General features: G+C 30.7%; 1 protein-coding gene across 1 annotated transcript in view; it reads left to right on the top strand.

Moving 5' to 3' along the window:
* Positions 1-20,993, top strand: part of MS3_00005103 (uncharacterized protein) — an 84,064-nt gene extending 63,071 nt beyond the window's left edge. The window contains exon 3 of the mRNA XM_012937101.3: positions 19,696-20,993. Within this exon, the coding sequence (XP_012792555.3) occupies positions 19,696-19,952 (257 nt within the window). The 3' untranslated portion in view covers positions 19,953-20,993. The remainder of the gene's footprint in view (positions 1-19,695) is intronic.
* The last annotated feature ends 5,620 nt before the right edge of the window (positions 20,994-26,613 follow it).

The raw sequence follows: 26,613 nt of genomic DNA, 5'->3' as shown, positions 1-26,613 counted from the left end.
AAACACTATGACGACGACGAATCAAAAATTGTCTAAAATACACTGGTTTATATATTGATTGTACACCCATTTTGATTAATAATTAGGATTAAATCACATACTCAGTTATAATAAATCACTTACTAAGCATATTTCATGTCAACTGAATACAAGAATATCGTATATTATACAGAAGAAAATATCATACTGGGAAAACAAATGAAATACTACACTGAATGATCATTACATTGAATTAGAAGAGAATTAATGTTGAACAAAAGTCATAATGAGTAAATCCATCGAAAATTGACTTTTCTTTTCATCATATCACTTTCAACTCCCCCCCCCCAAAGAAAATTAAAAACATTTATTTACCAACAATACTGAGTGGTGTTCGTCTTGGTTGATAATCAGCTGAATTTTAAACAATTTTAACTATAAACTTTGCTACGAAACTGTTATATCTTGATGTGAATAATGAATGATAATTGTTGGAATTTATTTCTAGACTAATATTATACGTATTTTCTAATTGTGTAATTGTTAAGTAATTAAACTATTCATATTCCTATTACTATAAGATTTATTTTGACTTATGAACTACTATTATATGATTTATCATTCTTGAGTTATACCCAGTCTATCAATTACTATCTCCCACATTCATAGCCAGTTTTGGCTAGAATTTGTACAAATGTTATTTTCTATTTTATGGTACGACGTGGTTTGATTGGGTTGTATATAAATCCCGTATTTTTGAAATATATGATTCATGTTGCATATGCTGGAATTGGTGTTTTGGACACAACAGGCAGAGTTAGGCAGGACTATAGACTGCTCGTACGTCATTGGTCCAGTCGATAAATCACTGTTCTCTAATTGGCGGTATCATTACGTGATATATAATAATAGGGCACAAGACCACAACTTATAACAGGAACCTAAATATCCTGAGTTTTATTCTTTTTAATGAGTGATAAGTGGAGACATTTACTTGGTTTTAATCTAGGATGAAACTTATGATTGATGCTTCCTAGCTGTTATTCGTCCCTCAGATAAAACTAGTTTCGATGAAAATTAGTTTTTTTAATTCCTCCCTATTTTACTATTCATAATGGTTTTTTATAAAATAGCCATTTGTTTCACAGGTTATTTTTGTAATTAATTACCAAATGTTTGGAAATCACAGTTGCAATTTTTCTTTATTTTTTTTCATAATGATGTACTTTTCGTCATAGTTTACTGTTTTCTATCTGCCAACAGCATCTTATAATATTTATTGTATAGTTCATCTTTTGATGTACAATGAAATATTTTTTTATATAGACAGTGCAGTTCTAGAATAGCAAGTATGTCAGTCAAATATCTTGATATGACATGATTCATACCACTAAAATCAATATGTAGTTGTTTTGGAGAATCAAAATGTTTTATACCAGTATATAAACTAATTATTTAATGTCAATCAGTTCCTGAATGTTGATTATATCTAAATTTTTTAAGTCCCCATGAAAAACTGGGATTCCTATACCTTTTTAGGATTACTTTTTAAATAGTTGAGTGTTACTATCGGTTATTTTTTGTGAATTACAAGACATTGTTTTACTGTTGAGTATTTATTCGCAAGAAAGTTAAAGTTTGCTTTCAACAATTGAACGTCGTTCACTAGCAAAGTACTTGAATATTCTTCCAAATTATATAGTTTACCATAAATATTAATATTTTAAAAGGTGTAAAAATTGTCGCTCAGTAATTTTATATGTGATGGTTAGGGAAAAGTAAGTTATCAGCAATTATTATTTCAACTCAGTTCCATATTTTCAAGTATTACGAGATGTTGGGCTGTGGAGATTAGTAGCCCAGGTAGATGATTCTGGTGGAGTTTTATTCAATACAAAATCATCAAAATGTTGAGTTGTATTTGGGCGATTGATAGAAAATTGTAAAGGCGGTATCTTGAAGGGTAAAAGTAATATATATGAATTTCCTATGGTATAAACTACATGTTTAACCATGATTCTAAAAAGTTGATGATTCGGTTTTTGGAAGATAGTTAATTACTGATTTCCAAGCTGCAGTAAAACTTTTTGACGAATGTTCTGGTTTTTTGCATATGGTCAAAAGTAAGAAATTTAGTTTTTTTTTAAGCCAGATCAGTAAAAACGATCTAATGGATTTTCACATGAAATTAATCCGTATGGAAAATGGTCATAAATAGACATTTAGATTAAAATAAGTAACTGTTGTTGATAGACATCTAAGGCTTTAAAAGCCATCCAACCAAACAATGATTCTAAAACTGTTGAATTACGGACTTTATCATCCACTTGTTATGAATTTCCCTTCAAAACGGAGTTAGATGTGGATATACATACAATTAAAAATAGCCTAGAAATTCTTACTTAATAATACAGATTAATATAGACTACTATTCTTGATGGTCAGAATGGCAGTAACTGCGATTTATTATGCAATGTGCAACATATTCCTCAAATTTAGTGTCCATTAACCATTCACAACATAGGTATTAGCTAAACATCGTACAAAGCTATCGTGATAAACATAAAGTAATTATGTACAAGTTTTAGAACTGTTATACTTTGAAGTTTCCTTTTCGAAATATATTTACCTTTGTATTTCATTACTATACATCATGACAGAATGAATCATGATTGGTTCTTATAACAATTGGGGAATATTGGCTGCACAACTAAAGTTTAGTGGGGATTGTCACGAAATTACTTAACTAATCAATGAAATCTACAGTTGTTGTTAATGTGAACATTTTACATCTGTTAAAAAAAAATTTTATCACTGGCATATCTTAGAATATCTAAGAAATAATGCTGCCTGTGGGTTGACAATTAGTTCGTATCATTTTATTGTTTGCTTATTATCTCACAGATAAGTTTTAAAGTAGCCTTTGGTCATTTACTCTTAGGTTTACTTTTATTATCTGTACCTTACGGCATTCTTCAAGGTGTGAATTATTTCGTAACATCTGATCAGTCAGTCCATTTCTACTTTCAGTTATTAACTAGTCTCCAATTGTAGGTTATTTCAGTGAGATTTATGCGAAATATGTAATCAATTTGTTGAGTAAGCTATGTTTTCTGTTATAAGATAGTTTACTAAGGAACACTGGAAGCTATGGTCATTTTTAAATTGTCATGAGAAACGTTTTAGAATAAACGAAGTCCCTGTGTGTTATGAAGAATGTATATTATCCAAGCAAATTACATTTTTAACAGGTCGCATATTTCTTACATTAATTATTAGTTTTACGTGAAACCTGACTATCTAAAAAGTATAAGAATTAATTGAACATAGAATTGATTCAGGATGGTCATTTTAGATAACAGATATGTTTCATAGTGTTTCATTCACTGAATTGTAAACATTAATTTTGATTAAAATTATTATTCCTCACTTATGACCATCATTTGAGTTTGAATAGATTCCATAATTCAAATCAATCCTTAACAAAAATCAATTCCAATCTAAAAGGATCTGCAATAACCAAACTGTAAATAAGTTTGGGTTGTTTATTCACTTCTGAATAAATTCCTGAAGTTGATTTGAATTGATAAAAGACATGGTTTGGTTCTTAGTCAATGGATTTTGTATGCAATCAACACTGCACTACCTAAAAAATCTTGAACTCAATACTTTTTTTCCCATTATGGGTGTTCATTACTGAAAAGATTTGTAAAGAAACAAAACAATTATTCATTACTTCCTATATTTAGTAATCACATAATTGGTATCATTATATGATGGGAGTCAAATAAATATAAGTATTTTATTCAACTAACTTTCGATATTTAGATTCTTTACAAAAGAAAAACTGGGTTGAACCAACTTCCAGAAAATAGTATTCTAAGTATTCAACGAATAAGTCTTTCTCATTTAGAAAATGAATGAACTGAACATAAAACGAAACGTATTTATAATTAGTTGATTGACTGCTATAGAAAAAAATGTATATAGACTTAGTTTAGAATATAAAAAAAAGAATTATTCTTAACAAATAAATGATCCATGAAGCGTGAAAAAAAGTATTTTATTACATTGAATAACATTTATTCAGAAAGTAGAGACGTTTCTGTCAGTTTTAGTGTATTGAAGTTTATTTTTTTGGAGGGGGGTATAAACATCTGATTAAAGTTGAAACATTATCTTTGACATTATTTGGATCAGACCAGCAACTATTCGTTAGGCAACATCGTTTCATCGATTACAGTTCAGGACAGAATTGTTAACGAAATATGTGTCAACAGTAACATGTTAATTGTTTTAATGTTTGAGATGGAGAAAATGAATTTAATTTAGTTGAGTAGAATCCTTAAGATAGTAATCCATATCATATTATATGACCGTTAGTATTAGTTACATTTTACAGAGGACGTTATAATCAAGTAACTAAATGACGTGTTTGTAAACGCTTTTAGCTAACGATAGAATGCTTTAAGCCTAGGTTTAGTACATATTGATACTGGTCACCGAATCGGATCTATAATATTTTAGGTGAGGGGTTTCACTTTTATCTAACTTTTATCATTCATTCTTCGAACTTTGCTGATTTGTCTTGCTAACCATTGACAACTTATACTAATCTTAATATAATGGATCAATGCTAGTGAATTTCATTGTTTGTGTAGTTGAGGCTGAAGCATAAATCAATTAAAAACAGTGGATAAATTCTATGACACCATGAAAAAATGTATGAGCTGAACATTAAACGAAACGTATTCATGATTAGTTGACTGACTTATATAGAAAAAATTGTATATAGACTTTGTTTAGAATACAAAAAAAAAACTTATTCTTAACAAATAAATGATCCATGAAGCGTAAAAAAAGTATTTTCTTTCATTGAATAAAAGCGATTCAATATTTAATAGGATTATCGGATATCAATTTAACAATTTCCTGGGTGTGTAACAATTTTTTTTATAAAGAAATTTTCTGTGAGACTATAATTTATGGACGACTTTTGAGTGATACTAAAGTGACCTTGAGAGTGTTCACTTAATAACCAGGACCAAATGAGGGTTATAAACCAGTATAAGGAAATAGAATTATGATTTGCATTTGATAGTTAAGGTTAAAAAAATTAGATTTAGGGTTTTCATCACGAACTGATACCAGCTATAATGGTAAAACTCAATTTACCCAAATAGATGAATGAATTTCGCGTCAACATCCGAGACCTATTATCTTATACCTGATTGGTTCGTCTATAAATTATAGTCTCGCCAAACTTTTTCCTCTATGGAATTTTTTTTCCTCCGGAGGTTAGTATTTTGGAAATTAACAAAAAATTTCTCTCATTTCACGAGTAAATAAAAGATATAAAACTTTGAATATATTATCTTGTTTGAAAAAAAATGTTGTTAAGTAGCTAGCTTTAAGTATAGGGGACATGAATCTATTCGATACATTGTGTATTGAATATTATTTTAATGATATTTGTTCTGAATAATTGGCGAAATCTAACCTCATATATATCAGCGGTTAGTTAATGTTCGAATCGATTTTTTGAAAAGTTGAGAGATTGTCTTTGTGTGATTATGAGTATATTTATTCTTGATTGGAAAACTCATCTGAAAAGTATCAGTAATTATAATGTTTGGTAATTTTGAAGCAATAGACAAGAAGCTATTAAAGATAAAATTCAATCAGGGCTGAGGACTAAACAAACATGACAGAGGTTTATGTTCTGTGATTAATCAGAATAGCTAAATCATAAATCAAGTATTAGAAATGATAGTCTATCATACATGTTAACCAAAATATCTTTAATATGGATGTTATCATCCTGAAATATATATTTTCTCACGAGAAACAAGTAAAAGATATTTATGATTTCACAACATCTGAAACATTCTATTGTATTCATGCTTGATCACAATTTAAATATGTGGTAATTTGATGGAATACCGAGAAAATCGTACTGAGCAAATATCAACTAGTTCTGAATCGTTAAATACTATATAAGTATTAGAACAGTTGTAATTAGATTATCAGCAATATATGAAATCGAACAATATTTAATGATAGTCATACATAGTACTGTTTTCTTCAAAACCACCGTTTCTAAAACAATTGCGATCAAATAAATCACGTTTTTTCAAATGTTGATAATATAATATAATTTCTTACCATTATTCAATAAACCAAGATACAGACCGTATACACAGAAGCGAACAAGTGAGTGTAGTGGAGTGTTAGAGAAGACAAGCAGAAATATATGGAAGAGTTAGCAATGACGGAGAAAAAAGCTGCAAGAGAGAGAAATATGAAACAGCTATATGATATAACAAAAACAACCAATCAAAAACAAAGAAGGAAAGTCAATCACTAAGACTCAAGAATAGTGGAACAGGTGAGTAGGGCTCTTGAATAGATCAACTACAATGAACACACCAGACATCTAATTAGAACATACAGACATTCTTATAGCTTTCACTACGCCAACGATCAAAGAAATCAGTATGACAACCAGACAAGTCGAGATTGGGAAAGCAGAATGATTAGACTACCTACCAGATGAAGCAACTATAAACATGCTCCACATTCTATTCAGGAAGATTTGAGAGGAGGAACAAGTGCTGACATATTGAAAAGAAGGACACTTCATTATGATACCAAAGAAATGAAATCTGAGCAAATCAGTGCCAGAAAAAGTTTTTGACCGAGTACTGCTGGACCGAATGAGAGATTCAGTAAACGCCTAGCCTCGAGATCAACAGTATGGATTGCATAAGGATCAGTCGTGCGAAGACTAAATCGTGACACTATGGATCATTGTTGAACCATCAATTGAACGAAATTCATCACTGTAAATCAAATTTCTTCACTATGGGAAAGAGTTTGACAGTCGGATAGGAGGACTTCGTAAAACCTTTTTTGACACTGTGGTGTATCTTAGAAGGTTGTCAACATCATACGAAGGACTACACTGCAAAGTTGTTCATGGGGGACATCTGACAGATGGATTCCAAGTAAGGGCCGATGCCAGACAGGGGTGTTTACTCTCACCCTTTCTTTTTCTTCTTGTGGGAAGCACAGAATACAGCAAACAGCTTGGATGCGGCTAAACGATTTGGACTTTTCAGATGAAAACCAATGTAGCAGTAGCCTCTACAGCAGTAGACCTCAACATACACTAGGGAGAAAGAAAGGTCTTGAGATGCAACACAGAGAGCATCAATTAACCACACTTGATGGAGAAACTTTGCAATGGGTGGAAAGTCTGATGTACCAGGACGGCATCATCGATGAACAAGGAGGATCTAATACAAACGTACAGGCGATGATTGGCAAAATATGGGCAGAATTCCTACAATTGAAGAACATATAGAACTCGAAAGAACTGTCAACCAACATCAAAGTAAGAATCTTCAATACGAATATCAAGACAGTTCTACTATATGGAGCTGAAACTTGGAGAACCATTACGACCATCATCGAAACAGTACAAGTATTTATAAACAATTGTTTAGGCGAGATGCTCAATGTCCGTTGGACGGATACCGTCAGTAACAGCCTACTGTGGGAGGGAACAAACCAACTTCCAGATGAAGGGTAAATTGAGGAAAGATTCTGCAACTGGATAGGCCATACATTGTGGAAATCAATAAACTGCATCACGAAGCAAGCGATGACTTGGAATTCTGAAAAGAGACAGAAAAGAGGAAGGCTAAAGAACATATTGCGTTGGAAATTAAAGGGATGATTATAAACTGGAAACATCTGAAATGGTTTGCTCAGAACTGAGCTCGATAGAGAACGCTGGTGGGCCGCCTATTCTCCTCCACGAGGGGTACAGGTGTAGGTAAATAAATAAGTAAGTAGGTATGTAAGTAAGTAATTAAGGGCATGGTTGTTTTCGTTCCTGAATTGAACACATTTTTAATTCCTACATCATTGTAATGCCTTGTTGAACAGTAGAGAAAAGACAGACACACATACCCGGATAGATTCAGAATACGGTAACTTGAATTATAGAAACAAACGGATCTGATTTCCCGTGGATACAATTAAAATTAGTAATTAACATAAATTAGCAAGTATTAAGAAAAAATGGTTAAAAATCTTAGGTGAATAAAACTTTACAAGTGTTTTACAAAACTACAGAATTAATTCAACTTGGCAACTCTGAGAGAATATACATAATTTTGTAGATTCTTGATTGATTTCTTTTATATTTCATAATTTGTATAGATTGAAGATTTATGTATGATAAATGAAATCATAAACTGATTTGGGCAAACGTTAATGACTGATAGCATTTTGTCAGTATTAAGGACCTAAAATTTGTATTGTTAGTAGTGCGGAGATAAACAATAGAATTTTTACTATGTTCATTTACAATTTTTATTCGAAGATTTGATATGTCTTAAGAACTACATCCCTGTTGACATTCATTAGTATATTTATCATCTTATATGCTTTATTCCACTTTTAATTAAAACAGGGTACATAGTTAAAATACGTCAAATTAAAATTTATGTAAGCTAGTTCAAAGTGGATTGATAATTCCATTTGAGGGTTTGGTTCACTGTATTTGGTGTTAAATGTAGCACTCATTGTGAGCAAAGCTGTGATCATAATAATGGCAAATTTTCGGTTAATACAGACAAAAAGGGGCTATTATTCTTATCATCACAAAAACCATTCAGTTACTAGTTTATTTTTCATTTTGTTCATTGTTAAAACTTTAATTTTTTGAAGTAATGGCTCCTGACTTTTAGGAATCTTTTAATTATATCTCTTGCTTACATGGTCTGTATTATTTGAAGATAACTTCCATTTTGAACTACGACAAGACACAGTTCTAATACTTTTAGTTTTCCGGTTGATAACAAATCGTGACAGAAAATATCGTTGTGTAAAAGCGAAATAAATTTATTAATATTCAGCTGATATAGAATATGATGAATATTAAAAATGTGATAATAAAACCTCTGATGGTAAAGCATCATGATTAGTGTCTATCTGCACTTACTAACTTAGTAAATAATACATTAGCATTTGATTTGATAGTTACTCCGTCAGAGTTTCAGTATGATTACCAGCACTAGGATTCAAGTATGTAGTGCAGGAAAGTCTCATAGATAGCGAAGTTGGGATTCCGGAGTTCAATTCTTTTCGCAATCGATATATGCTAAACACTAGGAAAACGCCCGATTTGAGCATTCGTTAAGAATTTATGTATACCAGCAAAGATTGATCAATATTCAGTCCTCAATATAGATAACTGAATAATTATAAATCCTTAAGTATAAAATTTAATTTGAAATGATTTGCATTATTCTGTTTTTGATATTCTCGACTAAATTTTGATCAGCCTTAGTTGGGACAGGTACATCCTGTACGGGCTGCTTCAGTATAGCTATTTATTCCACAACAAGCTTGTAACGTGATGATTGTATCGACACGACTCGCATAATACGTGCATATTCCGACTGAGACTGATCAAAATTCGGTTAAGTATATCAACAAGGGGATAATACAAATTATTACAAATTAAATTAAAACCCATAGCTATTGCACAAGCTAGTGGTTATCTGGATTCATTAGGTCAATGGATGACGCGTTGGCATTTGAAATGAAAGGCAACGTTTGCGTTCACATGTAGACTAGAATAATGGAGTGCGTGTATTTCGAAGTCCTAAATAGAATGAAACTAACGTTCTGGATTTCAATGCTAGTCACATTCCATTTATGCGATAAAACTCTACTGATTAAACTTTCGATGAATTGCTGGTGTATTTAAGCATACCTTGGAATATTATTACGCTACATAGCTGACTAAGTGAACAATATGAATAGGTTAAAATAAACTTGTATTCTTAATAAATACTGTTAGCCATTTGATATTATGTAGTAAATGAAATGCTTGAATGACTGTGTGCACTAATACTTGCCATCAGCTATCTAGTAAATTTGAAGAAGTACGATAATTTGTTTTAACGTTATACGTTTATTGACCTTAAGCTGTTCACTGGTGTTAATGCAGATTGTTGAATAGTGCACTTTAGCGTGATATACATCTATTTCACACCATAACCATAATAATGATTTCTCTTTTTATCTATAAATTCCATAAACATACTTACAAATATAAATTTCCATTTTACTGATATAAATATTTGTGGAAATTAAACTTGGATGCATTACGATATGTTTAGATGTTGTCACGACCTAGTTATGTCAGTTGTGTATAATGAGGTGAAAATGTTATTCATTATTTTTCTTCTAAAGTTAACCTTCTTAATTCCTTCGTCTTCAAATTATTAGCATGAATTGCCCGCCCAATTTCATCGTAAGTCAACTCAATGAATGTACATTTGATTACAACTTTCGGTGAACAAAACTTAAATCTACTGAACTGAAAAATTCGATGTTAAATGACTTAAATATTGCTGGTTTACCAGTATCAGTTTAAAGAAATTAAAATCAATGGAATAAAAAACGAGGTTAATAAGGTTCACATGAGTCATGATTCGACATAATGTAAAATCCCTTAAGTTAGTGACCCTGATTCAAAGTTTATATATATGGGACTTATTTTGCCTAACTGATCTTCATAAACACTCTGAAAGATTTAGCCGGAATTGTAGAGCATCAGTTTATACTTGAATAGCTTACGGACAACAGACGTAACTGTGATACTAAATAGGAAGTACTTTAATAAATTAAGAAGTATTCATACTTTCAAAGTTGCTGACATAAATTACTACATAGGGTTCAACTAGTCAGAAGTGAATGTTCACATGACTTGTTTTGATAACCTCCAAACATCATCATCAAAACCCCAGGGTTTATACCAACCCTTCTATAAATAAACGGTTGGGTAAATTAATGACCTGAATGATATATATATATATATATATATCGAAACTTATCAAAAGTAAACGGAACCGACTTCAGTCAAGGAATATAACCTACAAATTAAGCCCATGTCCGTGTAATTTCTTCAAATGAATGGTAATAGTCAGCTTACTGGTCACTCACTTTAAAATGCCTTAGTGAGTTGTGATTGGTTAAGGTTAAAAGTATCAGGAGTGAAACAGTGGTCAACAAAGGTATTGATTGATCTTCGTGGTTTATCGCGAATCGATTCAAGATGAAATTCCACTGCTGAACAACGATCCACTAGTTCTAACAGTTAGACGTTCATCGCAAAACATAAAGGTTTTCGGTTTGTCTCTGGAGAGTTTATGGGTGTGCACCACTGAGGAGTCCTGCTCCAAGGCGTAACATCTCTCAGCTTTTCAGTCCTATCACAAATGAGATCATTCTTTGACGAATCCAACCTACAATTAAAGTACACAAGGTTAAACTGATGTATAATTAATGTTTTGTTAAATAAGTAGAATCACATCAATTTACCTGAATCAAAATTATATATTCCTCCTTGTGGTACGACAGAAAAATAATTGATTATTGAAGTATCTTGCATTTTATGAATAAACACGGAATACGGATAAATTTAAATTGATCATTAGCAAACATTTAGTTATTGCTAATTCCGTATTGAGATTATATCATGAACGGATGTAAAAGTGAGGGAAACATAATTACGATCGACTGATCACTGGGAAGTGACCAATGCCATGTACAGTAGGTCTTATTTAGTAGTTCACGGTTTCCTGTCAACTACTTACAACCAATACCTTACATCTCAATACAGTGGGAGCTATGTCGAGTCACATAGACTGGTGGCCACATTGCAACTTGGTTACTAGAATTCTATTAGCACTATGAAGGACTAGAAATATATAAAATCAGTCACTTATCAGTGATCAATCGATTTTAAATACAACTCAGTCCTACATGAGGTCAGTCGCAGCCTGAATAGCTTATCAGTGCCGTCTCTGACTGTGAAGCTGGATGACACGAAATCGAATCCTCCAGGTAGAATCATTTTCTCCCAAAATTACAGGTACATCTTGCTGACATGTGTCAAATAGCACATAAACTAGGTCTATAGTTTCTTGTCGACTACATCTAACCACTATCTTACAGTGAGGAAAACATACTGGTTTATGTTTTATAAGTGCTGATCTGCACTGCACAAAAGTGGCTGTTTTTTCAGAATTCATGTAAATCAAGAAAGTATTTAATAGATTCATATGTGCTGGTTAATAGCAATTTGAAACAATGGTCAAATTCACTTTCATAAACCAGTAAATAAAACTATACATTGCTAACCCAAATTCTATAGATCTGAGAATTCCTTAAACTTCATGTATAATGAACCCTAATAATTAACTCTTTAACAGGTCATAAATAGGCATTCGCCTTTTCATTAGATAAATTCATGACGTATTTTATAGTTAAAAATATTTAAATATCTTTCTAGCTGAACCATGAGGTATTCAAATCTTTACCATGTTTCAAAAAAGCTACTTGCTATACATTGTGTATATCTTAAGTTCAAACTAATTGTGATATGATTTAGCACAAATAACACCTACCTGTGTGAGTATTCATAAGTGTGATAACTTACATTGACTAGTCGAATGTTATGAATGCATAATAAAACAAATGACTTTAAATAACTCACTACTTATTAAATTTAAAGATAAATGAAACTGGATGGAAATGCTCATCAGACTTTGGGATATTTGAATAAGAGATAATTAAAGCTTATCAATAGCATACAATCTTTTTGTGTAGTCATTTTTATTTTAACATCAACATAAATTTAAAAGTTGAATTCATAAGTCGATCTAAGCTAGACCACCATTAGAAACCTGGAAGCACTGGATGGCCGTTTCATTCTAGTATGGGACTCCTCAGCCGTATCTGTTTTGAAACAGTTACTAATTAAAAACAATGGTAGACGGTCACGCAATATCATGGTCTGGTTGGAGTTAGACATTAGCCCTTTTGGATGCCGGCCAACTCAGTAGTCTAAAGGTTAAGCCTTCACATGCGAGACATAAGATCCTGCATTTGAGTCCCATGTGAGGGATTGTAGATGAGCCACTGTTGAGGTTTAAAAGGCCGTTCAATGCTTCCAGGTGTCCAGTGGTGGTCCAGCTTAGATCGACTCATGAATTCAACTATTAAATTACTACAATCTCTTTAAACCCTCAATCTGGTAGAAATAAATTTGTTTGTTTAATTTTCATATAATTGTGCACAGAAATTTTATGTCTAACAAGAACATGTCAGTTTCTTAATGATTGTATTCTGTTATTTATATATACATATGCAGAACAGTCAGATATTATGTGTTTTATTTTATTAAAGTGTACAGATAAAAAAGAAGTAACAATTAGTAACCACCTGTTACACAGACAGAATCAAGTTGATTCATACCACTTTTTAATGTTTTTTTCTAAAGAAAATATAATTATCAAATCCAACATTTGGATTGTGATATAAAATTTTGGTATAACCAGAAAATTTTGATGTTGAAGAAAATGATGATTTGGTAAATAGATTCAAGATGTATTTATGATTTAATATGAAATACAGTTTAATTGGTTTCAACATTTATTCAGAAAGTAGAGACGTTTCTGTCAGTTTTAGTGTATTGAAGTTTATTTTTTTGGAGGGGGGTATAAACATCTGATTAAAGTTGAAACATTATCTTTGACATTATTTGGATCAGACCAGCAACTATTCGTTAGGCAACATCGTTTCATCGATTACAGTTCAGGACAGAATTGTTAACGAAATATGTGTCAACAGTAACATGTTAATTGTTTTAATGTTTGAGATGGAGAAAATGAATTTAATTTAGTTGAGTAGAATCCTTAAGATAGTAATCCATATCATATTATATGACCGTTAGTATTAGTTACATTTTACAGAGGACGTTATAATCAAGTAACTAAATGACGTGTTTGTAAACGCTTTTAGCTAACGATAGAATGCTTTAAGCCTAGGTTTAGTACATATTGATACTGGTCACCGAATCGGATCTATAATATTTTAGGTGAGGGGTTTCACTTTTATCTAACTTTTATCATCCATTCTTCGAACTTTGCTGATTTGTCTTGCTAACCATTGACAACTTATACTAATCTTAATATAATGGATCAATGCTAGTGAATTTCATTGTTTGTGTAGTTGAGGCTGAAGCATAAATCAATTAAAAACGGTGGATGATATCTATGACACCACGGAAAATACTTAACTGATGGTGAAGGATAAGAAAGGAAGTTACTAATGTCGAACCGACATTTCATTCACATCAAATTAATAATGTTTGGTTTCACTTTAACTTTTTAAGAATGTCAGAATGGTCCGCATTTTAGTCTAGTACTTATCAGAGAGAACCCATAATGTGAATTAACAATTTCATGGTCACAATAAATGTAGACTTGATTATATATATATAGGAGTTTTTGACTGATTTCATTCGACCAATCGGCAGTGATTACATTGTCATGTTTTACAAGTATAGCTATCTTTTCATTCATTAAAAAGTAGGTTTTCATGAACAAAACACAAAAAGACTGTCATGTTTTACTAATGGAAATGGAAAGACAGCTGATTTGAAGAATGTATCAGTGTTAACTGACAAAGTTTGGCTGATGTTGAAAGCAAAAGACATAAGATTAATAACCGATTGTTGAGGAGTTTGTAGGGCCAGTCATTTCGCTTAATACCTATTTCTTTGGTTATATTCAAACGACATTTGAATTAAGAGACATTTTCATAAGTATCCATTTTAGTAGGCAAAATATTGCGCAGAAATCAATATCAGTGTTATGAATATGTGTTAGAAAGAGTATTAGAAATATTCTATTGCCTAATTCTGAACGATAATATTAAAACATTTTTCCTTATCCAGAATTAATCAATAAATTGTAGACAGCCATTGACAAGAAATTTATTGCTCATTACTATAGCAACCTTTTCATAATTAAGCTTGGCCCATGAACCGTGAATACACGTATTAATACAAGAATCTAAGGAGATAAATGACAATTACTGATTAGAATAATTTAGCACAACGAACGTTATTTTCGACTACACATATCTATACATACAAAATGCCATATCTCATAATGATTTATAATTAACATTTGTAGAAATACTTGCAAATTTTGTATAGTATAAGGTATGTAGTTTGTTTTTGTCCTATGAGAATGTATATATACAACTACACAAATGATTCATATTGTCCAAACTAATATACAAAAATATCTTTGCTTTTTAAATAAAACAGAATTATACCGCAATTGACAAACGCTTGACTGCGTGACATTTCCACTTTTAAAATGTAACACTGTTTCACAGTTGAATAAAAAGAAAATACTTTACACATTTAGATAACGAATGCTTTTACTTAGATTATATTCTATTATTTTGAGAATAATAAATACTTTATGTAGGTTATGTGTAAAGATGATAAGATGTTTTCACTTCAAAAGATCAAAAAGAGAACTGCCTATTGAAAAAAGCCTAAATTCTTTTAATCACTATTTTCCTTTTCAAGCAGAAACAATAATAATGAAGTACGTTTTATTCACATGTTGTGGATTCAAATATTGAACTTTGAATATTTACATTCATCGGTTGGAATTCATACATATATTGTTCATGACTACTGAGAATTAACCATTAGAACGATGAGCTCATAATTAGTCTTCATCAAAACCTTGATTTGTGTTAACTTTGATTAAAATGCTATAACAATATAGAGAATGTCGTCGTAAGTACTGTTGTCAAAGGGATCAGTTCATTTTTCACTTTGTCAGCGATAGCTATCGCTGAGATTGATACTATTTTCAGTATTCGGTGAAATGAAAATGTTTCAGTTAACTGTATCAAGCAGTTATTCTATATTATGTTTGATTAAAATGATTTGTTAATAAAAAAATAAAAAAACTAATACTCAGCTCTTGAATATGCTATAAATCATTGTATTGAATGTGTCAAAGGAAACACTTTGACGCATACCCATTACACATCTGTTTGATTTATAATTAACATGTTTCAATATTGTTCTTCATAGGAAAAGTGTACGTCATTAACGTAATACACTGATTTCACAGTAACAACTCATTTATATCATCTATTGACAAGACGCATCTACTTGAAATGGATTCCTTACATTATTGTAAATCAAAGCGGCGTGAATCTTTTCAAAGTGTGCTTATTTGAAACCTTCACAAAATGTAATTCTACTTTAATAGTGTTTCTAATAAATGTAGATGATCTATTTTGTTTCATATCAGGATCATGTATACGAAATATCGTATGCATGTAATTAACTATTAATTAATTGAAAATGGTTGTCAGAATTATATTCTAAGTTTTATGTCAATTGACAATGGTTACCAAGGTACAACGGCAATCTTTTATGTTGTTTAATGGATCTCACTAACGATTTCTTCAGTGAATGAAAGTGAAATATTATTTTAGCTTAGTACATATTTTTAAAATGTTTTATTAACTATGAAACGTGATGAAAAATGATTAATGCATAGATATGACTGTTTGTTGTTAACCTTAGCCGTAAATTTTATTAGGTCATAGTAAAAGAAGCAATTAATGTTATGTTGACCCTATTAACTTTAAGTATGACGTCGTAATGCCAGTATTATTGATTTTCTTGACCAACTTTTCGTTTGATTAAGGAATAATAGTTTTTATTTTTTTAATATTCTTTTAAAAACATTGAATACCGGCCAGTTCAGTGGTCTACAGGTTAAGCGTTCGCTAGTGAGGTCGAAAGTCCTGGGTTCGAATCCCGCACACAGGATCGTGGATGCTCACTGCTAAGGAGTCTCATACCAGAGTGAAACTGTCGTTTAATGCTTTCAGGTTTTCAGTGATGGTTTAACATGAACCTCTTTCGTTTAAAAAAACGATGATTAACAGAGATGAAGCTTTAAACTTCAAGGATTGTTCAAGTACATAAAAAGGAAATTTCCTCTTTATAGTAAAGATCTCTGGAGGATCGTCACTAGATTTTTAGTAGAAGGGTTTCAAGGTTTAAGCTGTTGATTGTTGTGAATGATCAGTGATTTGTAGGTGAGATATATTTTTCTTAAGCTTTAAGTAGATTTTATGTAGAAGTAGGGTTAGCGAAAGCTAGTTGCTTATTCTTTATTTTTTTTTGTACAAATAATGACATTATGTTAGGCTCTTTCGTACTGTTTTAAATCAATTAATTGTACTGCAACTAAGCTTAGTGTCTTCATACCTCAAAACAATCTTGGAGTGGGTTCACAGCCAAGTTAATTATTGACTTCTTTTTTTCATAATAAGTGTTAAGACTTAATTAATATTTTTGATTGAGATATTACAGTGTAGGCATATTCGTCTTGTTTCCATTTACACTTTAATAGTTGTTTTCTTCGTTATCCTTATAAGGCTATATTTAGAACTTATTGATTAAATAATGTACTTTTTATTGAGTACAATTTGTTTTAATTAGACTGTAAGTACATTTTTAAGGAAAAGTTTGATTTTTTTTCTTTTCTGAGTACACCTCCGTATTTCGTACATATCTTACAAGAAAGTTTAGACAGATTTGTGTTTTGTTTTTATTAAGTGGTACCATATATACAACATACACATGAATACATACACATCAGTCGATCACGTGAAATAGTTATATAATCTTAAACTAATTATTTGTAGTGCAATATGGCTCTATAATACATACTCAGAAAGGATTCAGATGTCTGTGCTCAGTGTGAATAGTTCCTTCTTAGATGCCAAATCCTTATTTAAATGTTTTAATGGTACTTGCTTTATAATGGCGTAATGAACTCGACGCTTTTTGTTCAGTGATCATCTTAAAAAAAAATTAACACGTCAACATTTTATCAACTTTCAAGTAAATAATGGGTAGTAGCACGGTCGAGACCAATTTGTTCTTTTAGTCTAAGCTTCTGTAGAATATAATCAGTAATGTGAACACTAACTATCCTTGCTGTTCTAATGTATATTCTTTATCACGTACATGTAAACTGTTAAACATAATTGAGGGAAACATATGGCTGGAATTTTATCCACACTTAACTGTTTAAATTGGCAATTCATTTGGTACAGAGAGATAAACCTAGATACTGGATACGTCCATTTTAATTAATTATTCCAATTATTTTGTTTCCAGTTCACATGTATGTGTAGAACTCTAGCCTATTAGTCATCATGATTATTTTAAGGAAATATGGCAAAAGCAACCATTGATTCACAAAATACGTATAACCAACAAGTGCTATATCGTTAGCTGAACGAAACGTTGGAATTATTTAGATTTCAATCGCTGAGATTATTTCAAATATAATTTTCACATATAATGACTTCTCTATACTCGGCACCCAATTTCTGTCAAACTATTCGTTCTCATCTTGAAGAATATTCGCATAAGTTAGATCTTATGCTTAAATAAGATTGGAAGGACGTTTGTCATGACCAAAAGTGTATAATCAACACAAAACGGTATCTTTTAAGTTGAAAGTCTTTCACATAGTTCATAAAATTAATGTAATCGTAAGAAATGTTATTAAAGTGAGGCTTTATTGATTCACATGATGTTATCTACCAAGTTTGATGGAATCATGATCAAAGTCAGTGTATCTTTGAAAGTGAGCTTTGAAATTGTATCCATTACTGCAAATTTTCTTAATTCTTATCATCTGTTTTCTACTAACTTCTTTCCAAGTGCTCATAATATTATTGATTGACATACAATTAAAAATGAAAACATTCGGTATATTAGAGCATAAGTGAACAAGAATTACGTTATTGTAACGTATTTATGTAAGATTACAATAGTATTAAACTGAAAAGTGGTGAACATTATCTGTAAACTACAGTATATGATGACTTTGAAATACACTTATTAGTGATATAATTAATTATATTTACAGTGTCAAAAGGCATTTAATTTTAACTTTTTAAAATACCTCTTAGTATTATTTAAGTATTTTTATGCATATAAATAAAGAAACTACACGTTACTGGATAAGTTCTAATGATCCATGTGTCGATTATTATTATTAATTCAGAAGTTGTATTTGGAATATTAATATGACAATTTAAGCATTAGAAAACCACAATATTTAAATATACTAATAAGCAGTTGACAGATATTGTACTAGTCATTAAAAATACAATAGGAAATAGGATAATGCTATCTAAATAAACTCATTTTTACTCTGAGATGTAATGAAATCCAAAACATTCGTAGTTGTAAGATACCAATGACATTGATCTTATGATTTCTCACTTCATTTTTCAGAGGAGTAAATAATACTTAAGTGTTTACTACAATGAAACAATCATATTGAGTTATGTGATTTAGAAGGGTTGTACCCATGAAATACAAAGAAGTTTGTTTGGGTTGTACACAACTAGCAAAGAATATTTTCAAAAATTAACAAACTGTAAATGTATAGCTTGTGAAATTTCGAAGATAATTTCAATTATATTCATCTCAGCTACTCAGAAATATTTGAATTTTTATAAAATTTTAAGATAACATGAATTTTCTTTGGATGTATATGTCGGCATAGGGTTGTGGAGATTGTTGAAAAGTCGTGCACTAGGATGAAACGGCCGTCTAGCGTTTCTAGGCTTTTTAATGATGGTTTAACATTGATCGATTCATGATCTCGATCGAAAGGTTTTTTATTTACACATAAAACAACCATTTATTTCGTTAAAATTTATAACTTAACAGATTTTATTTTTTTTATCTCCATTTTTTAAATACATATCCAGGGAGAAATTCAGTAGGAAGTAGTCCATGGTTAGGTTTCTGTCAAATGGATAATCATAAATTTGATCAAAATCAATCAATTAATGAATTGGTTCCAAGTAAAGTAACAGTAGAACATGATAAACATGGACATGCACCGATAAGACGAAGACGTGATTATCATAGTTATGACAGTTCAACACAATGTAGAAATAAAAGACGACAAAAAATGTGGTTTCAAAAATTATGCGGTTGTGTTCAAGCATCAAGATCTCATTGAAACTAACATATTTGTTTATTCTTAAATGTCATTTTTTTTCTTGTTTTTCTACATTTATTTATATGAAGTAAGAGAAAAAAAACTCATTTTTCTCCTTTTTTTTCTCTCTAAATATCAAGAAAATTATCATTTTTACTTCTTTTTTTATTGATTATTGATGTAAATGTTTTGTATTTTCTGTTTCCTATACTTTGTTCTGTATATAATATTCATTTATTATTATCATGGCTGTATGCTATTTGTAATGTATATTGGCGATATTTAAGTATGTATGTTTTGCATCCATTTGAATAATATATTTATTATTTCATATGCTCATTCATATACAAAATCACTCATATACTTACTTGATTAAGTTGTAATTCATACATACGTACACACATACATAGAAACATAAATAGAAACATACATGCATACATACAAACATACATATAAACATACATACACATACAGACATACAGATAAACAATAATATTTTTTTGTTTTCATTATCTGACTTTCTTTTCCATGGGATCAACTTGTTTTTCGAACACTGGCTAATATTTAGTCAATGAACTCAGGTAAGTACAGAATATTACAAAACAAAATACATGATAAATTACAAATACATATACACATACACAATAATATACACAAAAGAATTATATTCATAAAATACATTCTTCGAATGTACTTGCCTATTTCGATATTTTCTCCCATTTTTCTAAAAAAAAATTATTTATTTCAATTTGAATGAAAGTCAGATGAATTCGAAAATTTTGTGCAATTTTGATTTTGTTTATTATTTCTTTCCCAGAAACAAAAAAATACTGTAATTCCTCTCCCTTTTTCTTTTTTTAATTTCTCTTTTGATTTGGTGTTTATGAATCCAACTTTTTTTTATTTCATTGATTTCATTAACATTGTAAAAAAGAAAGGTAAATGTGATGTAATTGACACTAATAACAGATGATTAAACTTCATTTGTTCATTTATTGTTATGTTTTCTCTATAGTTATTAATTGGGATAGTGTAGTGAAGGAGAACACAGGTGAGGACAACTGAATTACGTTTAGCACATTACAGAGTTACTTGGTAAAATAGAAAAACCATACTATAATGCTTAATTTGCAAAATGTTCAATAATTGTCTCGGACTTCATTGTTCTTGCATTTCTATACTAATTGCTTTCTATTCCTGTTCTTCCTTTCTTGATCTTCTCAATCTTCTACTGCCAGACATTACATTCCTGACTCGTGTTATATACTACTTATGTCAATATAAGTAGCTTGCGCCACAATAGTACATTGTCATTCGGGAATTAGATATTTTATTGTTTTAACTGTTAAACGTGTAGTGGTTAAGAAAAAAAATAACAATGAATATTGATTGATACAGTATACTGGAAACAATAGTATTTAACATTAAACACTGTTATTTTTATTGCTTGCATTTATACTTCATGAATCTGGTTTATTAGAAGTTGGTTTGATAGTAATCCATACTTCCAAAACACTAAAAAAAACCAGATTTATATGAAAATAATTGTAGGTTGAAGGGTGGAATCATAAAACAACAATTCAGTAAAAATATTGTTCTTTGGTTTGAATCATGTTTATAGATTGAACAGTAAAGAACAGTTTACCTTGAAGAAACTTCAAAAAACCAATAAGTACTAGTAAGTTATTTTGTCCTAATTTAATGTCTCTCAATAATGCTCACTTACAATCTTTTTTAGAGGATCATTGATGAAACTGTGAATCGTAGTGATTATATAACATTTAAATCAATGAATTAGAATATAAGAGATTTTATTCACTTCGTCGATTAATTAATTATAAATTTATGCTGAAATTTTAATCTTCATCTTGAACGTAGTAAGCTGACGATTAATTTTTATTTAGAAATTATTGAAGAAAACTAGTATTTAATGCAACTTCATGAAAACTGATGATGATGATGAACACTACTTCGAAACAGTATACAAGTCCTATGCATAGATCTAATTAGTTTTCTATTTTTTTAATGTAACAAAGCAATATGTCCGATGACTATGTCTGAAAGCAAATTTGTAATTTATGAAAATAATGAATAACTTCTATCTTAAAAGGTAACCCCACAGATTACAGGTGCTATTCACAAAAGTTTACAAGTGTATAGAAGAGAAAAGTAAGCGGTTATTTTGATTTCGGCAATTAAAAGAGAGAATTTCAAAATTCTATGATCAGCATTTCGAATAGCAATTTTGAAGACTAGAATTCAGACTTCTCATTTAGGATTTTTTTAAAATTCTGCCTAATAAAACGAATATCGAAATGGGCTGACTGTAACTTACAACCATCTGTTTTCAAAGTGCGGTTAGACTAAACAAATAAATACGAATGTATCATATACATTTAAACAAAATTGGGAAGTCGTAATATGAAAATGGTAAATATGAAATATCAGTATGGGGTTGTGGAGATTATTAAGTTTTTGATTGTGATCATGAACCGATTGATGTTAGATAACCGTTGAAAACCTGGAAGCACTGGACGGCCGTTTCATCCTACTGTGGGGCTTCTCATCTACAATCTTGCCCACGGGATCCAAACCAAGGGCCTGCAGTCTCGCGCTTCATGGAGCTAATCAGAGTCGGATGGAGACACGTATCTACCTCACTACAATGGAAGATGGTCTCACAATTTCGTGGATTGGTTGAGGTTAGAAATTAACACCATTAGATGCCGGCTCAGTGGTCTAGAGGATAAGCGTTCGCGGGCGAGATCGAATGCTCTGTGTTCGAATCGCGCGAGCAGAATTGTCAAGACGCACTGCTGAGGAGTCCCACAATAGGACGAAATGGCCATCTAGTGCTTTCAATGGTGATCTGACATCAATTAATTCATGATCTCAATGAAAAAAAATTAAATAGTTCAAAAACCCATTAATGTGACCTAATTTTTGTCCCTTCTCAGTTTAACATTGACTGGCCAATTAAGTTTGGAACCTAATAGGCTCATTTAGGAATATATTAAACAAAACGTCAGGAAATTAAAAGGGTAAATGCTTACTGTCTCGGTACAAGACTTGGTCGATGCTCTGTTTTATAGTGAGGATCAAACTAACCAAATATTATTCAACAAACTGTGTTCTTTCATTTGATTTAGAAGTTAGACTCAAAATGAGATTCATATATTTCAGTAGGATTATATATTTTTCAATAAAGCCAGAACAAATATTGGTGCAGAATAATATGATTTCATTATATTTCGTGGTTTTTCGTCAGCTGTTTACAACCAAATATGTAATGGAATTTTACATAGAAATAAGAAATAGTATGGAACGATTGACATAAGTGAATGGGTGGTGTAATAGTTGAGTGGAGTTCAGAGACAGATATGTGCTGACTGAATAATATGAGTTAACTAATGATTTATTTTCCAAGTTTTTAGTTCTGGTCGAATTTCATCAGTGAAATTATAGTGTGGCCTGATCATCACATACAGATACTGACTAATCGTAGGTAATCGCCATGAAGGGTTGAATCCAGTTATATTGGATGTTGAAACTTATCAGCATGGTGTAACTCTTAATATGGGACAACAACAACATCACCAACAATTTCAAGATCTTTCAGTTGAATACTTTGTGCTGAAAATTCTATATTGTACCACAAAAATATAATATTGAATAAAGCGAATAACATATTATTTTGTTGATAATCATTTTATTATAACTTAACAAAATCGCAAAATACTATTAGGAGATTTGTGAAGATTTTTATTTTGGACTGCTTGAGGTAAATAACCGTTGAAAACTATGAGTTATTGACTAGGCATTTCTTCTTACTATGGGATTCCACAACACGGCGTCAGTTGATTCACCTCATGACTTTTATACCTTTTGTTGAGTGTGGAAAATGAAAATAATGCTTTTAGATCCCTATCATCAGCTGGTTAGTGATGTAAATCACAAAACAAACAAATTCAGGAACTTTTTTCACTGATAACAGAGATATTCTGACTAGATTCTTTTTCTAGTAACAGTTCTTAAATTATGTAGTTCAACTGCGTCGGATATCAGACAAATCTCACTGATATACACAAATTATGGTCACTTAATATCACAAATTTACTGAAAGTAAACTTGTAAACCATTGGGAGACAGCTAATTGATTTGAAAGTTGGGCATTCTCCACAAAGTCTAAAGCTTCTGATTTATGAATAGATGTCTATCTTTTCCTGATTTTCATGAAATGTGTAGCTAAATTCAGCATGTTATGTAATTTACAGTATCTTGTTTGAATCTGTTTAAAATGCTTATTTATTCATGCAAAATTTAAGTGGTTGTATTTTTTCCTAAAACATTGCATTATAGATGAAACTGAACTGTTTGACGAATATTTGAAGATTTAAAACAAGTTTAAATGAACATATAGAGAGGTTTATTAAAGTGTAGTATTTTATATATCAGTCCTGTTTAAAGGACTAAGTACAGTGACATATGTATTACTTATCGCATTTAGCTTTCCACCTATTCAGAGAATGAAAAGATAGGTCAATTTCGAACATTTTATGGAATAAGAGATTTTTCACAGCAAAGTCATTACGACATTTACATCATTAGGATGATGGAGAATATTTGTAGCTCAGGATGAGCATGTTGGAATTGTTGTGGTCGCTGAGCTGGATGTATTGTTTTTAAAGCTCTCATTTCTCTTCTGAACAATACCATCGGCCATTATTCAGTTGTGAAGAGGCTCTAATAGCTTACTTCTACGTGAAATACATTCTGATGACGTTATTCAGAAGAACAATGTAGGCTTCACAACCACAATAACGCCAAAAATATATTCCATTTCAAAATTCGGTAATCCCTAATTGAATCATTTTTATTATCACCTGTAGTTTCTACACATATAATACACAACGTTATTAACTTTCATTAAAATGAAACACCATATACGATTCAAATAAAACATTCACTGTAAAATATACAAACAAATATGATCAACTGATGAGATACATTTAATGACAGTTCTTTGATCAAATTCTAGTTAGATATATCATTATAGATTTTGGAAGCCTAAAATTCAATGGTTTTCAACTTTATTATCATTAAAACATTCGTTATATCATAACTAAGCTAATACATATTGTATAACTCTATTCTACTGTGATACTGATAAAAAGTGAAACTTATCTTGGTAGTGGAGATAATTTAATCATATAAACCGGTTACATTACATTCTATTGTATTATTCATTTTATTGAGTTGATGTTTTCATCAGCAAAATTTACCTACTTCAGGCGTCTTTCCTATGTCAAAGACGCCTTGGTTGATTGCATGTTAACTGTTTTATTTTATATTAACCTCAAGGGTATTGTAAATATATGTTTTTTACGTAATAGTTCTTAGTCTAGTTCATTTTTCATTAGAATCATCAATAAATCTTTTGTTCATAACCAAATCTAAGAAGATGATATGAAGTTGTTTTTTTATTCCCATTACTCTTGTAACTTGAAATGATTTGTATTTCATTGTCTTATGTGATGTATAATAAATTAAGAGATTTTAAAGAGGAATATAATGGTACTCAAAATCTTTGATTTTTGGAAATTGTATGGTTAACACTAACTTATGATAAACTGTTATCTGAAATTTTTTGAATTCCTCATTGATTAATCAGAGTGAATTGATTGGTTTGAAAGATTTATAAGCCAACCAACCAAAGAATATAACTATGAATGACTGGTAATTACTGACAACGTCTTACAATTCATTTACATATGTTTAGTTAAAATCAAATTTATCAGAAAATATTGCGTAGTTAACAATTTAATTAGAAAATTAACAGATATGTAACACATTCCTCAATTGACTCTTTTTGAAATTTGGATTCTAGGTTGTTTTAAATCATCAGTGCACATATGAAGACAAACTGATATCCCCAAATGAGAGCAATTACCTGGTTGAGATATTACGATAATGTCAGCATACTGTTGGTGACCTTCTGTTTAGGGTACAATAGGATTTCAGAGAAACAAATTACATTAAACTCCTCATACTGAATCACAACTTTCTGAGCTCCTGCTCAATTAAGCTCATTTATAACGTGATAAATGTGATAATGATCAGATTTCCACTGTATGTTATATATATGATGTGAAAACTGTATAAAATCAATTTGAAACTAATATTTCAGTTCGCGACGTTTATAGGCGTTTAAAACCTAGATTCTAAAAGAATCTGTTTAAAGGTGTATGGTTTATAGAAACTACTTTACTATTGCACACTACTGAAAATTATTTTTATTTTATTTTCGGCCGGTAATTTACTATCCGGATGGCTGCTGATGAACTGTGTTTGGCAATATTATCGGTATATGAGATTCTTTAAAAGGTGAAAAGGCCAGGCGGCTGAACGTCCTGACCTCTGAAAGCACATAAGTTTATTGTACAATAGAAAAGGAGATAAAACAAATGTAATATTGAGAATAGAGAATTGTAATGTGTTCGCTAATCTAAGAGACAAGTTCTGATGCTGAATCCATTTAACAGAAAGTCATCGATCTAAATTTTACGCTAATTAGTATTCTTGGTGAGATACTAACTTACATCATGCTGTATCCCAGTCAGACATAGTATCACAGGTTCGAATTTTCTTAAAATTAAAGTGACTCATTGTTAAACAGTACTGT

The sequence above is a fragment of the Schistosoma haematobium genome, chromosome 3, assembly GCF_000699445.3.
Source record: "Schistosoma haematobium chromosome 3, whole genome shotgun sequence".
NCBI classification, from domain to species: domain Eukaryota; kingdom Metazoa; phylum Platyhelminthes; class Trematoda; order Strigeidida; family Schistosomatidae; genus Schistosoma; species Schistosoma haematobium.
Note: the sequence above shows the minus strand (reverse complement) of the source record. Positions and strands in the feature narration are given on the sequence as shown.